The sequence below is a fragment of the Mustelus asterias genome, chromosome 11 (genome assembly GCF_964213995.1).
Source record: "Mustelus asterias chromosome 11, sMusAst1.hap1.1, whole genome shotgun sequence".
Taxonomy (NCBI): domain Eukaryota; kingdom Metazoa; phylum Chordata; class Chondrichthyes; order Carcharhiniformes; family Triakidae; genus Mustelus; species Mustelus asterias.
In genome coordinates this window covers 42,480,563-42,494,865 of record NC_135811.1, presented here as the reverse complement: position 1 = coordinate 42,494,865, position 14,303 = coordinate 42,480,563, and the positions used below count along the sequence as shown (strand labels likewise).

General features: G+C 43.6%; 1 protein-coding gene across 1 annotated transcript in view; it reads left to right on the top strand.

Annotated features, from left to right (window-relative positions):
• The first annotated feature begins 1,583 nt into the window (after window positions 1-1,583).
• Window positions 1,584-14,303, top strand: part of cfap46 (cilia and flagella associated protein 46) — a 198,419-nt gene continuing 185,699 nt past the window's right edge. The window contains exons 1-8 of the mRNA XM_078222910.1: window positions 1,584-1,644; window positions 1,758-1,829; window positions 2,009-2,133; window positions 4,762-4,893; window positions 6,836-6,900; window positions 8,738-8,902; window positions 11,330-11,453; window positions 13,152-13,246. Coding sequence (XP_078079036.1) covers window positions 1,584-1,644; window positions 1,758-1,829; window positions 2,009-2,133; window positions 4,762-4,893; window positions 6,836-6,900; window positions 8,738-8,902; window positions 11,330-11,453; window positions 13,152-13,246 — 839 coding nt within the window. The remainder of the gene's footprint in view (window positions 1,645-1,757; window positions 1,830-2,008; window positions 2,134-4,761; window positions 4,894-6,835; window positions 6,901-8,737; window positions 8,903-11,329; window positions 11,454-13,151; window positions 13,247-14,303) is intronic.

Here is a 14,303-nt window from a genome sequence, read left to right as displayed (position 1 = left end):
GGGACAGAGTGGGGGGGAGGGGGAAAAGAGTGGGGGGAGGGGGGAAAGAGTGTGGTGGAGGGGGGAAAGAGTGGGGGGAAAGAGTGGGGGGAGGGGGAAAGAGTGTGGTGGAGGGGGGAAGAGTGGGGGGAAAGAGTGGGTGGAGGGGGGAAAGAGTGGGGGGAAACTGGAGCACCCGGAGGAAACCCATGCAGACACAGGGAGAATGTGCAAACTCCGCACAGACAGTGACCCGAAGCTGGAATTGAACCCGGGTCCCTGGCACTGTGAGGCAGCAGTGCTAACCACTGTGCCACCGTGCTGCCCTCGATGGATGGGGGTGAAATGGAGTGGGGGAGGGCGTAAGTATGGGGGTGTATGGGGGGAGAGGAGTGCGGTGCGGGTAACAGTGGGGGAGAGGTTAAGAGTTGGAGGGTATGGGGGTGAAGAGGAGTGGGGGGAGGAGTGGGGAGAGGAAGAGGAGTGGGAGGAGAGTGGGGGAGGCGAAAGAGTGTGGGGGGTGGGGGAAGCTTGTTCACTTATGTCAGTTCCGGGTCCCGGGATTTACTGCTTTAACGCGGCTGCCTCACTGGAATCGTCTCGCAATTGTGAAGCAGGTGGTGGGAAGGTTGCTGGCTCTGGAGACTCTGCATTCCTAGTAACCTCAGCCTTAATGCAGAGTGAAGCTGCTGCACAGAGACCCTACAGTCTGTAGTATAATCCACCTAAATTCACACACTGCTGCCTGAGCAATAGCTGCTCTGTCTCCTGAAATCTACTGCGTGTTAGTTTAAGAAGAGCATTCACACAATGAATTCTCTTTTAAACCAATACTGGTTTGCAGCAGTGTGAATGGCAAAGTGCGAGATTGCCTCCTGGTGGCAAAATATCTTTATATTGTGTTAGTTTTTCCACACACTGATACCACACATGATGTGAAGCCAATATGGACACAGGCTGGATACATTTTACAATTGCCTTTGGTGCACTCCGGACAGCTTTTTTTTCCATTGCTCAAATTTGAAGAGGTGTAAAAAATACTGAAACATTGTCGCTTAGTGCCAGTGCTTTGTTTATTCTCTGCATGGATGCTAAAGAGATACATGATGCAGCAAAAGATTTGGATACTTACACAAATCAACTATGCAACTGGGTAGTCAAACTGTTGATGAAATTTAACACATAAATATTTGGGATTGAATATAACTATAAAATAAATTAGATTGAATTGACAGATGTGCAATAGAGGTCAGCCAGTGGGGTGGCGCGGTGGCACAATGTTAGCACTGCTGCCTCACAGTGCCAGGGATCAGGGTTCGATTCCTGCTTTGGGTCACTGTCTGTGTGGAGTCTGCATGTTCTCTCTGTGTCTGTGTGGGTTTCCTCCGGGTGCTCCAGTTTCCTCCCACAGTCTGAAACAGTGATTAAGTGCATTGGTCGTGCCAGATTCTCCCTCAGTGTACCCAAACAGGTGCTGGAGTGTGGCGACCAGGTGTTTTCACAGTAACTTCATTGCAGTGTGAACGTAAGACTATTTGTGACAAATAAATAAACTTAAAACTTAAACTTGTGATGCTTGAATACCTTGTAGAACTGAATTTGGCATGGTATTCCTGAACTCAGCATGCTCGCCACTAACTTTGCCTAATGAATACAGGGAAGGGAGTAAGTACCATTACATGATAGGCAATTAAGCCTGCAAGTGAATGTTACTGATATTAGTTAATGAGTGCTTAACGCTTTATCATGACATTCCTTTTTATTCTATTTTAATCTAGGTACAAGTATTTTAAGTAGTTATATGTACGGTGAAAAGTGGAATGTCATTAATTTGTTGAGATGTTTGGCTGGTAATATCACCAATAGTCAGTTTGAGGCTTTGATCTTTTCTCATGTTTTGTAAACTCTATTTTAGCATTTGAAACAAAAAAACAAGGTTTTATCAAATAAAATCTCAGACTATGTTTTGTTGAAGGAGTTTGTAACATGTTAAATTTATCAGATTTATTTCCCTTGAATTATGTTTTAGATTTCAGTACTTTGAAAGAAGCTTATGACTTAATAAAGGTAGCCACTGAAGAGAGGCCAACATTGGCTGGAATAGAGACAGTTAGTCCGGATTTGTATGTGCTCTGTGCAGAATTGGCACTGCAGGTAGGGAAACATCTGTAATCAATATCAAATAAAGCTCATTTTTCAATTTGAATGTTGAAATCTTTGATTTAATTTCAGACTAGAAATGTGCTAGTATTTTTCCTTTTGCTGCAATGTTAGCCAGTTATGATAATTAGCAGCATTTTAAAAATTTGTTCCTGGAGCATCCCCAGCATTCATTGCATGTCCTCGATTGCCCTTGAACAGATGCTAGTGAGCCACCTTTTTGAACTGCAGCAGTTCATGTGGTGTAGGATTAAGTGAGAAGGATGAGGGTGGATCTTATTGAAACTTACAGAATACTGAAAGGCCTGGATAGAGTGGACGTGGGGAAGATGTTCCCATTAGTAGGAGAGACTAGGATCTGAGGGCACAGCCTCAGAATATAGGGATGACCCTTTAGAACCGAGATGAGGAGGAATTTCTTCAGCCATAGGGTGGTGAATCTATGGAATTCATTGCCACAGAAGGTTGTGGAAGCCAGGTCATTGAGTGTATTTGAGACAGAGACAGATAGGTCCTTGATTGGTAAAGGGATCGAAGGTTATGGGGAAAAGGTGGGAGAATGGGGTTTCAAAACATATCAACCATGGTTGAATGGCAGAGCAGACTCGGGCCTAATGGCCTATTTCTGCCCCTATATCTTATGGTCTTACACCCACAGTGCTGTCAGGGAGGGGGTTCCTGTTTTTGGTCCAGTGATAGTGAAGAAATGGTGATATAGTTCAAAGTCACGATAGTGTGTGACTTGAGGAGAACCTTCCTAATGCACCTGCTGCCCTCCATCGTATAGGTCGCTGGCGAAAAGGTAGTCCTTTGGAACAGTAGTTTTCTGTTCGGCTTGGTTGAAGAGCTGGAGCTGTTCCATGAGTTGCTGCTGAAGTACTGATTTGTGAATCCCACACAGGGAGTCTTAGGTTGAACCATTGGGAGGTATGGAGTCATTGAGGCAGTCTGAGTCAGAGCAGCTTTTGAAAGAGTTCAGGGGCTAATTCGAAACTTCCTCACGAGGGATTTTCACATGATTGTGTTACTCACCATGGACATTGATATCTGGGTGGGTGGGTTGCTGAGAAATCTATGCCACTTAGTGTGCAGTATATTGTGTTTGACCACAGTTTGCCTGTTAATTCACATGTAGCTCATGTTAATTTTGTATACAAGATCGATATTGTAATTTTAAAAAACTTTTCTGACTTTGTTTATTTTGCTTGTTTAAAACTGTGGAATCTTGTGGCTGCATTCTCTTTGTAAGTACCTGGGATTTTTAACATAGTCTACTTTAAACAAAAAGTTACTGGTCCCTAACTGGATTGCAACATGGTGAACAGGACATGAGTGCTTACTGCAGAGTTCCAAACCTTTGACAGGCCTTTGTTGCCACAGTATTTATATGGCTTTTCTAGTTAAATTTCTAATCAGTGGTAACTCCTGGGATGTTAATGCTGCTGCATGTCTAGGGGTGATGGTTAGATTTCTTCTTGCTTGAGGTGGTTATTGCTTGAATGTTACTTTCTGGATACCAGCCCATGCTTCAATGTTATCCAGAGTACGCAGGTGTCTGAGGAACCGCGAATGGCGTTGAACATTGTGCAATCATCAACGAACATTCCCACTCTGACCTAATGATGGACCAAAGGGAGGGTGATGAAGACAAATTCAATCTTGGTTTTCAAAAGGGAGTTGGACAATTATCTGAAGAGAAAAAAAAAGTTACTGGGCTATGGGGGAAAGACAGAAAAGTGGGACCAGCTGAGTTGCTCTTACTAGAGATCTAGTAACATTCTCAACTGTCTGAAGGACCTTCTTCTGTGCTGTAACCATTCTGTGATTCTATGAAATGGTTGGGCCTAGGTCTGTTATGCTGTGGAAATCCTGCAGTGATATCCTGGGCTGAATGATTGGTTTGCAGAAACTTCAACATTTTCCTTTGCAATTGACTCCAACCTGTGGAGCTTTTTACCCGAATCCCATTGAATCCAGTATAATGTTACACTCGGTCAAATGCTGCCTTGATGTCAAAGAGCTGTCACTCTCGCCCTACTTCTGGAATTCAGTTCTTTTGTCCATGTTTAGATTAAGGCTATAATGAGATCTGGAGCTGAGATGCTGAATGCTTAGCTGTATACTTCCAGCATTTGCAGCTTTCTTCTTTATAAGTATCCTCACTGACATTTTGGATTTGGTGCAGCTTGCAAACTGAGCTTACATAGTTGTTCAAGTTTTCAAATGTTTTGGGCAGGATTTTCCAGCCGTGTTCACCCCAAAACCGGATAATCCCGTCCGAGGTCAATGGACCGCTGCATGGTTTGCCCTCCTGCATTCTGTGAGGAACAGGGATGAATCTTGCGTTATTCTTATTCAAATAGTGTTGCATGCAATTTGATGAACATGAAATACAAATCTGAAATTCATGAGTGATTGATAAAACTTTACCCAAAGTTCCTCTGCACTACGATTCCTGTGGTGGGCGGGACTGGAAAACATCCCCCTTTATTTCCAGCATAGTTTAAGAGAGAAGATAAAAGCAATCATGTTTCTTATTTGTAACTGATATTTTTGTATTCTTGTGATAAATTTCTCCTGTAATATGTACTCACTTAAATACCGGAACCTGTTCTCTCTTAGTTTGAACGCCGAGATATTAGCCAGGATTGCCTGGATATGTATTTCCGGGGAACACTTCCTCACAATCAGTATTTGGGTAGAGCGTATCTTTGCCAAGCTCAGCTGTATGCTCCAAAGTCTTCTGAGAATGTTGTAAGTAAATACAATAGTGACGTTATTTCAGAAGAGAAACTTTCTTAAGGAATGCCTGCTAAATGTAAAAATCAGTGAACTTTCAGAACTATGTGAAAAGTTTATTTGTAACCATGCAGCCATGTTTTTGTTTTTATATACGTATGATACATAGATATAAAAAATGCTTATTGACCTCCTGTGGCATTGCTCACAAGTCAGATGACATCTTGTTGTAATACAAGTTTCCCTTTCCCATTCCAAGATGAAGAGAACGATTTTTAACTGCCAGGCACCCATTTCTCAATTAGAGATATCATAGAAATCATAGAAACCCTACAGTGTAGAAAGAGGCCATTCGGCCCATCGAGTCTACACCAACCACAATCCCACCCAGGCCCTACCCCCATATCCCTTCATATTTACCCGCTAATCCCTCTAACCTACCCTTCTCAAGACACTAAGGGGCAATTTTAGTACGGCCAATCAACCTAACCCGCACATCTTTGGACTTTGGGAGGAAACCGGAGCACCCGGAGGAAACCCACGCAGACACGAGGAGAATGTGCAAACTCCACACAGACAGTGACCCAAGCCGGGAATTGAACCCAGGTCCCTGGAGCTGTGAAGCAGCAGTGCTCACCACTGTGCTACCGTGCCGCCCATATAAGTGGCTGGCATGCAAAAGTCAGGTTGGGCAGGTGGGCACCAAGGTTATGCCTTTGAACCACACGGCGAACCTGTAAACAGATAAGCAGCAGGTCTGCCTAATACAGATTGGATGCTTCTTTAATGTGCACCTCGGGGTCCTCTGCTAATTGCTGGGCCCCAAATGTAACTTCAAGGTACAAATTGGCAAAATGTCCCTCACCAATGGTGGGTGCTCCTAAAATGGTTCAGGAGCTCAGCATTTCCCACTTTCCCATTGCTGGTAAGTTGCAGTGCAGTGCTCACTTAGTAGCCACAGATTAAATGAAGCCCAGGGCTCAAAATGCTTAGCATTTACTTTTGTCAGGGATCCTTCTTCAGTCTACGGATAGTTTGGTAATGGAAGATTGCTCTCACTGGTAAGAGGGGGAGAAGGGTCGCTGGGGAAAAGGAGCTTCAGGCATTGATGTTAATCATAGAATCATAGAAACCCTACAGTGCGGAAGGAGGCCATTCGGCCCATCGCGTCTGCACCGACCACAATCCCACCCAAGCCCTACCCCCACATATTTACTTGCTAATCCCTCTAACCTATGCATCTCAGGACTCTAAGGGGCAATTTTTAACCTGGCCAATCAACCTAACCCGCACATCTTTGGACTGTGGGAGGAAACCGGAGAACCCGGAGGAAACCCACGCAGACACGAGGAGAATGTGCAAACTCCACACAGACAGTGACCCGAGCCGGGAATCGAACCCGGGACCCTGGAGCTGTGAAGCAGCAGTGCTATCCACTGTGCTACCGTGCCGCCCCATCTCACCTGGCCCAAACCATCCATTTTTGTGGTTGTGAAAGTTCACTCCAATGTCTTTTTAATTCGGACAGTTCAACTTCAATGTTTCAAGTGGAACTTATGCGTAAGTGATCATGCAGTGTTCTTCTAGTGGAGTTTGTGAACTTATTGAAAATATAGCTTTTATATTTCTGGACTGCATTCTGTGAGGAACAGGGATGAATCTTGCGTTATTCTTATTTAAATAGTGTTGCATGCAATTTGATGAACATGAAATACAAATCTGAAATTCATGAGTGATTGATAAAACTTTACCCAAAGTTTCCTTTTCAAAGACTGACTGTTTTGTGTAATTCAAATATTTTGTTTGATTTCAAATTTAAAGCATTTCGCTATATTCAGAAGTGTCGATATAGTGTGAGTGTCCTTAATGGGGAAAATGTCCCATTCCTAAGGTTACATTCCTTTCCTTGGAATAAGTAAATCATTTTAACTACCCAATGGTCTGTTTTCTCTTCCAGTCTGATTTACATAAGGCTATACGATGCATCCTTACGACTATGACATACGCAAAAGCCGAAAAGAGGTATGATAGTTTCAGCTTAGCTCGTGAAAATGTTATGTTTATAATTACAAAATAATAAAGTAAAAGTAAAGTTTATTTATTAGTCACAAGTAAGGCTTACACTGCAATGAAGCTACTGTGAAATTCCCCTAGTTGCCACATCAGGCGCCAGTTCAGGTCAATGCACCTAACCAGTCTTTCAGATTGTGGGAGGAAACCCACGCAGACACAGGGAGAATGTGCAAACTCCACACAGATAGTGACCCAAGCTGGGAATCGAACCCAGGTCCCTGGCGCTGTGAGGCAGCAGTGCTAACCATTGTGCCACTGTGCCACCCCATTGGCTGACCTCTATTGTACATCTGTCAATTCAATCTAATTTATTTTATAGTTATATTCAATCCCTAATATTTATAAGTGTTAAATTTCATTAACAGTTTGACTATCCAGTCATATGCTTGGGGGAAGAAGGATGAATTTTCTTTTCCTTCTCTCTTTTTCAGCAACATTCGACAGGCATCTTTAAGTTTGTATCTTCAGCTGTTACTTTGCATTGTTCACCCCCACGTGTTTGCACTGTTCTCAGATCTCTCCATGGACAGGTGAAGCGCAGTGACATAAACTTGCAAAGTGTTCAAAAATACATTTCGACTGAGTACCGTGAAATCAAGGATGCTACACATTTATTTAAGCAAACCAGATCATGTTCCTCTCTGTGTTGCTGCAGGAATCCATGTGCAGTTGGGGATGCATCACTTTTCCTTCTTGGGTGATGCTATTTATTTTGATTTATGGTGTTTCAGGATTTTCAAAATGGTCTGTTTCTTTCCCAACCTCATTCCCCAATGTTATGACAGTCACAGGGGATCAATGTTAGATCTCCCCATGGGCTTCATCCATGGAATACGAGCTGCCTTACTGAGCGAGTGGAGGCTCGCCCAATTAAGTGGTCAGTGGGGGCTTTGTAAACCTGTTACTCTACCTGGACTAGAATTGTAAGTCCCGAGGTGAAGACTACCTGACTGGAAGTCGCAGGCACGGCCCCTTCCTTTGGTGCACAATAAAGGGTGTTGGTGACAGGAAACTGGCATGTGGAACACTCCGAATGTCCAATGTTCAGTTTACACTGCCTGATCCAGCCCTGGCTTTGACGGACCTCCGACTGATTGCCAATCGATGGAAAGGACCTCCTCGCAGTGAGGGTGGCCTAATGGGGGAGATGTTATGAGGTCCACAATCTCCCCATAGGCTTTGTCCATGGAGTACCACCTGCCTTACTGAGCAATCAGAAGCTCACCAATGAGAAGCAGTCAGTGGGTGTTTTGAAACACGGTACTCTACCCGGACTGGAGTTGTAGGTCCCGAGTTAAAGACTACCTGACTATAAGCTGCAGGCATGGCCCTTTCCTCCAGAGCACAATAAAGGGTCTTGGTGACAGGAAACTGGCATTTGGCTGAATTACTACACCCACTTTAAACACAATTGGTTTTTTATATTCCTGAAAAATATTACTAGGATTTGCTGGCTTGTGAATATTCGACTGCTCAAAATTGAAAAAAGGAACTATCAGTCATTCACAATCTGAACCAATTGCCTAGCATTGTTTAAGTTTGCATTGTTGTCTCGTCAGGTTATAAACAATGGAACTTGCAGTATTATCCAAAATGGACTTGCTCCAGAAGACTAAACTGCCATTTTTTATTATATAATTGCTTATGTAATTGCTACTGGATTTAAAGGAAAACACCAAAAAAATCTTAGGAAAAGTACCGACACAGTTCCCAAATCAAAGATCTTAAATAGTGGATAAATAGTTATGCTGTAAAAGTGACATTAAAAAAAGACCTTATTTTACAGATACCACTTCTTGGTTTACAATGCATCTGTTATATATTGGAGATTGGTAAGGCCCTTTATAAAGCCTGGCTCCTGTTACCATGCGATCACAAGCCTCAATGAAGTTATAAAAGAATTGCAGATCACCAAAGATCTGGACTACGAATGGAGGGCCCAATTAAGGATGTAAGCTACTTATTACTTTTTCTTCCACAATGAAACCAATTGTTGTCTTATCAATCAAATAAAAAAGCCATGATGTGAAGATGCCGGCGTTGGACTGGGGTGGGCACAGTCAGAAGTCTCACAACACCAGATTAAAGTCCAACAGGTTTATTTGGAATTATTTGGTGATTCCAAATAAACCTGATGGAGTTTAAGCTGGTGTTGTGAGAAATAACAAGGCCTGCAGTTAGCATTGTATTAATTATAACTTTGCGGTTTCAATCTTCCAAAAGAGAATATTTGTAATATTCCAATCCACCAAATAACATTAATGTATTGTGTTGTAGATATTTAAAGAAGGGGCAATAGCATATATTACAAAATGCTCTCATTTAAATTGTTATTGAAGAGAAGGTTTCAAGCAATGTTCCTTTTTATTATTAATTGTTTAAAATTAATTGATTATCGGGTGGCATGGTGGCACAGTGGTTAGTGCTGCTGCTTCACAGCGCCAGGGACCCGGGTTCAATTCCAGCCTCAGGTGACTGTGTGGAGTTTGCACATTCTCCCTGTGTCTGTGTGGGTTTCCTCTGGGTGCTCCGGCTTCCTCCCACAGTCTAAAGATGTGCAGGTTAGGTAGATTGGCCATGCTAAATTGCTCCTGAGTGCCCAAAGATGTGTAGGTTAGATGGATTAGCCATGGGCAATGTGCGGGGTTAGCGTGGGGGAAAGGGCCTGGGTAAGATACCAAATGGTCTCCTTCTGCACTGTTAGGATTCTGTGATGAAAGTAAATATGAGCTGATATTTGATACATTACAATGTAATTAAGTATTATGAAGTTAGCAGTAAGTAAGAGGTGATAAGTTTTGGTTATACTTTGGGTATATCATGTAATTTGGTAACATTGAGGAATGGATTTGGGCTTTTGTATCACTGGGGAACAGCTGCGATTTGACCAAACTTGGGTGGCAGCCTAACATTTAGCCATATTGCTGTGGGCTTATGAACTTTGGTAAGATGTGGTTTGCATCTGCTTTGATCTGGCATCATTGTTGCAATGCATTGTGAAATTAGGCTGCACTGTGGAAGGTGAACACAGTAAGAAGTCTCACAACACCAGGTTAAAGTCCAACAGGTTTATTTGGTAGCAAATACCATAAGCTTTCAGAGCGCTGCTCCTTTGTCAAATGGAGTTTCCACTCCATCTGATGAAGGAGCAGCGCTCCGAAAGCTTATGGTATTTGCTACCAAATAAACCTGTTGGACTTTAACCTGGTGTTGTGAGACTTCTTACTGTGTTCACCCCAGTCCAACGCCGGCATCTCCACATCGTGGAAGGTGAGACAGAGGTTTGCTACAATTGGACTAATTCCTGGGATGAGAGGATAGTCCTATCAAGAGAGACTAAATAATATGGTTCTGTATTCCTTGGAGTTTAGAAGAGTGAGGAGTGACCTTATTTGAACATTTAAGATCTTGACGGTCTTGACAGGGTAGATGGTGAAATATTTTCACTAGTGGGAGAGTCTCAAACAAGGGGACATAGCTATAAGATAAAGGGCCGGTCATTTAAAACTGAGGAGTAGAAATGTCTTCTTACAGAGGCTGGTGAATCTCTGGAATTCTCTGTCCAGAAGGAGACTGGACCATTAGAAGTATCTAAAGTGGAAGTGGATAAATATTTGACAGATCGAGGAGTAGAGGGCTGTGGGGAAATGGCACAGAAAAGGTGTTGAAGCCGGCATAGATCAGCCATGATGGTATGGAATGGCGGGGCAGGCTTGAAGGGCTTGATGGCCTACTCGTGATCCTATTGCTTCTGTTCTTGATGTGAAATTTGGATTAGTGGCATTTGTCAGCCATGAGGGGCAGGACAGGAATTAGCATATTAGTACTGTATGTGGCAGCACTGGTTTATAAAGTGAGGAGTGTGAGAGCCCCTGGCCTTTGCCGGAAGTATCTTTGCAGGTCAGATGCACTGAATGCATCTTTCTGAATTGGCCATGGTTCCATTGCCATTCTGGGCTAGCTTGGTTGATCCCAGATCTGGCAGTAGTTGGGCTCAGTGCACCTGACCCAGGAAGGGAAAAATTTAGCCAAGGTTAGCTTACCTCTGATCAGTGGCGGTGAGAAGGGGTGAGTTGGAAAGCTCTTCAAAAGTGGGAGGATAATCATCATTTTAAATGAGTTGGGGACAATTACAACATTTAAAAGTCATTTGGACAGGTACATGGATAGGAAAGGTTTTAGAGGGATATGGGCCAAAGGCAGGGAAATGGGACTAGTTCAGTTTAGGGAACCTGGTCGGTATAGACGAGTTGGGCCAAAGGGCCTGTTTCTATGCTGTATATCTCTATGACACTGATTTTAAATTTAAAATAGTTATAAATTATGTCATGTTACATTTTTTTAAGTGTCCAACAAACATTTCTGATTCCTTATTCAGTGCACTCGTTGAATGTTATTTGGATGCTGGAAAAACAAAAGATGCAACAATGTTTGCCTACAGTACAGCTGAATTCATTCAATCTCATGTTCCACACATGTATAAGAAGATATTTGTTATACAGGTAAAAATCCTTACTTAGACATTAAAAAAGATACAAATTTTGCAATGCATAAATAATTCTGCGAAATAGCTATAATATTCAAAATGAATCCTTAGCAACATAAGAGGAAGAGGGGCACACGGTGACACAGTGGTTAGCACTGCTGCCTCACAGCGCCAGGGACCTGGGTTCGATTCCCGACTTGGGCCACTGTCTGTGTGGAGTCTGCACATTCTCCCCGTGTCTGCGTGGGTTTCCTCCAGGTGCTCCGGTTTCCTCTCTCAGTCTGGAAGGCGTGCTGGTTAGGTGCATTGACCCGAACAGGGGCTCGAGTGTGGCAATTTGGGGAATTTCACATTAATTTAAGCCTTACTTGTGACTAATAAATATACTTATCAATTTAATTAAGATTATTTCACATAATATTTGATCATAACAAGATTCCTGATGGTACAAGAAGTATAAGGCATTTGCATAGAACTGTATGTTAAATTGGGAGGGACTTCTCTCAAAATTCAGAAAAGAAACATTGAGTGAAATCTTACAAAAAAAATGGTAGCGTGTTGGTTCTGGTGAAACAGCATGTTTCTCTCCAGATTGTAAGACACTTTGTCACGAAATAAACAGGTGGACGTGTTTCATGCCTAAACAAGCCTGCAAAGCCCAGCTGCACTGAGATCAGGGTGCCATGCTTAAAGGGCACCTTGATTTGACCAAAAGAAATCCTTCACCCCCCACCCCACCACAGAGGTCTCAGGGGCTCTCCACCACCACCCCCTATAGTCAGTGCCAGAACCCCACGCCTCCCCCACGCCTGAGCATCAGACTCATTCCCCACTACTGCTCCCCCAATAGTCAATGCCACAAGGCACTACTCCTTTCCCCCTGAACAATGGACCCCTTCACCCCCCCACTCCCCACCCAAACAGCCATTGCTGACATTCCCACCTCTCATATCCACTACCCCCTCCTCCCCCCTCCTCCCCCCTCCTCCCCCCTCCTCCCCCCTCCTCCCCCCTCCTCCCCCCTCCTCCCCCCTCCTCCCCCCTCCTCCCCCCTCCTCCCCCCTCCTCCCCCCTCCTCCCCCCTCCTCCCCCCTCCTCCCCCCTCCTCCCCCCTCCTCCCCCCTCCTCCCCCACTACCACCACCACTACCACAAATAAATGAATCCCCTCCTCTCCATGAACTTGATACGTGACTGGCGAGGTGCATGGAAAATTGGAAATCGCAATCTCGCCGGTGAGATTCGCGATTTCCGGTTCCCTCCAGATTTTGCCAGCAATCCCGCATACATAGAAAGTAACCGGTGGTAACTTTGTTTTGGATGTAATGTGACCAATGGTAACAAGCTGTAAGGGTCAGCTGACCCAGCAAACCATGCAACCAATTACAGAATGATGTAATAGTCAGCTGACCAGCTGACTCACTCTAAATAAGAACCTGTTTGGAATTGTGGGGAGCTTGGATTGGCCCAGGGCGAAGCCCCAAGTTTGGAGCAATGATCCTTCTTTATTAAACCCTTTCTTTGATTTATAAGTTGGAGTAAGCTTTGTTCTATTTTTATTGCCTGCGTTTGAAAAGTTACTTCTGATGAAACAAGGCTGAGCTCAAAATCCCGATCAAAATTTCTTCATTTAATGTAAGAAAACTGAGGCCAAGTATTTTACTCCTTGGCAACTTCTGAGAACACATTTTTAACATGGAATTGTTGTTCTTTAGGTGCATCACAAGCTTGTGGATCTTTTCAAAGTCGCTAAAGATGTCAGAGAGTCTATCAAACTGACAGTGATTTATAAAATTCAGAGACTGAAATCGTAAGTATCTAGCTCAGTTCAATATTTTTCATTTCAAGAAGACTCAAGAACAGTATGAATTGCTGGAAAAGCATGGAATTAAACTAAATCTTGCGATGAATGGTGAGCAAATGACACTAACCATTTGCCCAATGATGATCGATTTTCAATTGGAACTTCCTGTCAACTAACTATCAAAACAGCACAGTGCCTTCTACAGAGCAGCTTTATTTTTATTTAAATTGGCTGCCTGCCTGCCTTTTTTCAGCAGGCAGCCATTTTGCATCCAGTCCCACAGTTTGACGGTGAGAATAATAATTTAGCTGAACAGTACAAGAGCAGTTTCAAGGGAAGTGCACACAGCTGGCTGGGCCAGCATTTATTGCCCATCCCTAATTGCCCCTCAGAGGGCATTTCAGAGTCAACCACGTTGCTGTGGGTCCGGAGTCACATGTAGGCCAGACCCGGTAAGGATGGCAGATTGACCTATACTCACTGGAATTTAGAAGAATGAGGAGTGATCACATTGAGGTATATATAATGGGTTATGGGGAGAAAGCAGGAAAATGGGGATGAGGGGCATATCAGCCATGATCGAATGGTGGAGCAGACTCGATAGGCCGAATGGTCTAATTCTGCTCCTATATCTTATCAACTTATTTCCTTCCCTAAAGTTCTCTTAGTGAGCCAGACAGGTTTTTATGACAATCAACAATGGTCTCATGGTCATCATTAGACTCTTCATTCCAGATTTTTATTGAATTCAGATTTTACCGTCTGCCATGGCAGGGTTCGAACCCAGGTCCCCAGAGCATAATCCTGCATCTCTGGATTACTAGTCCAGTGATGATTCCACTGTGCCACCACTTCCTCAGTGTTAATCGTGTTGAATGAATCGTATAACTTTGTTTTCTATACTTGATAGGCACTGAGTGGAAAGCTGCAGAAACGTTTTTGAGTCTAGGTTGAATGGGTCTCTTGGAGAAATTGTGGGCTATGTTGGAGGAGTGGGTGATCTGGAGAGGTTGTTTGGTTGGAGTAGACACGGGAAGGGGGCAGATGGGGGCAGATTTCTTCC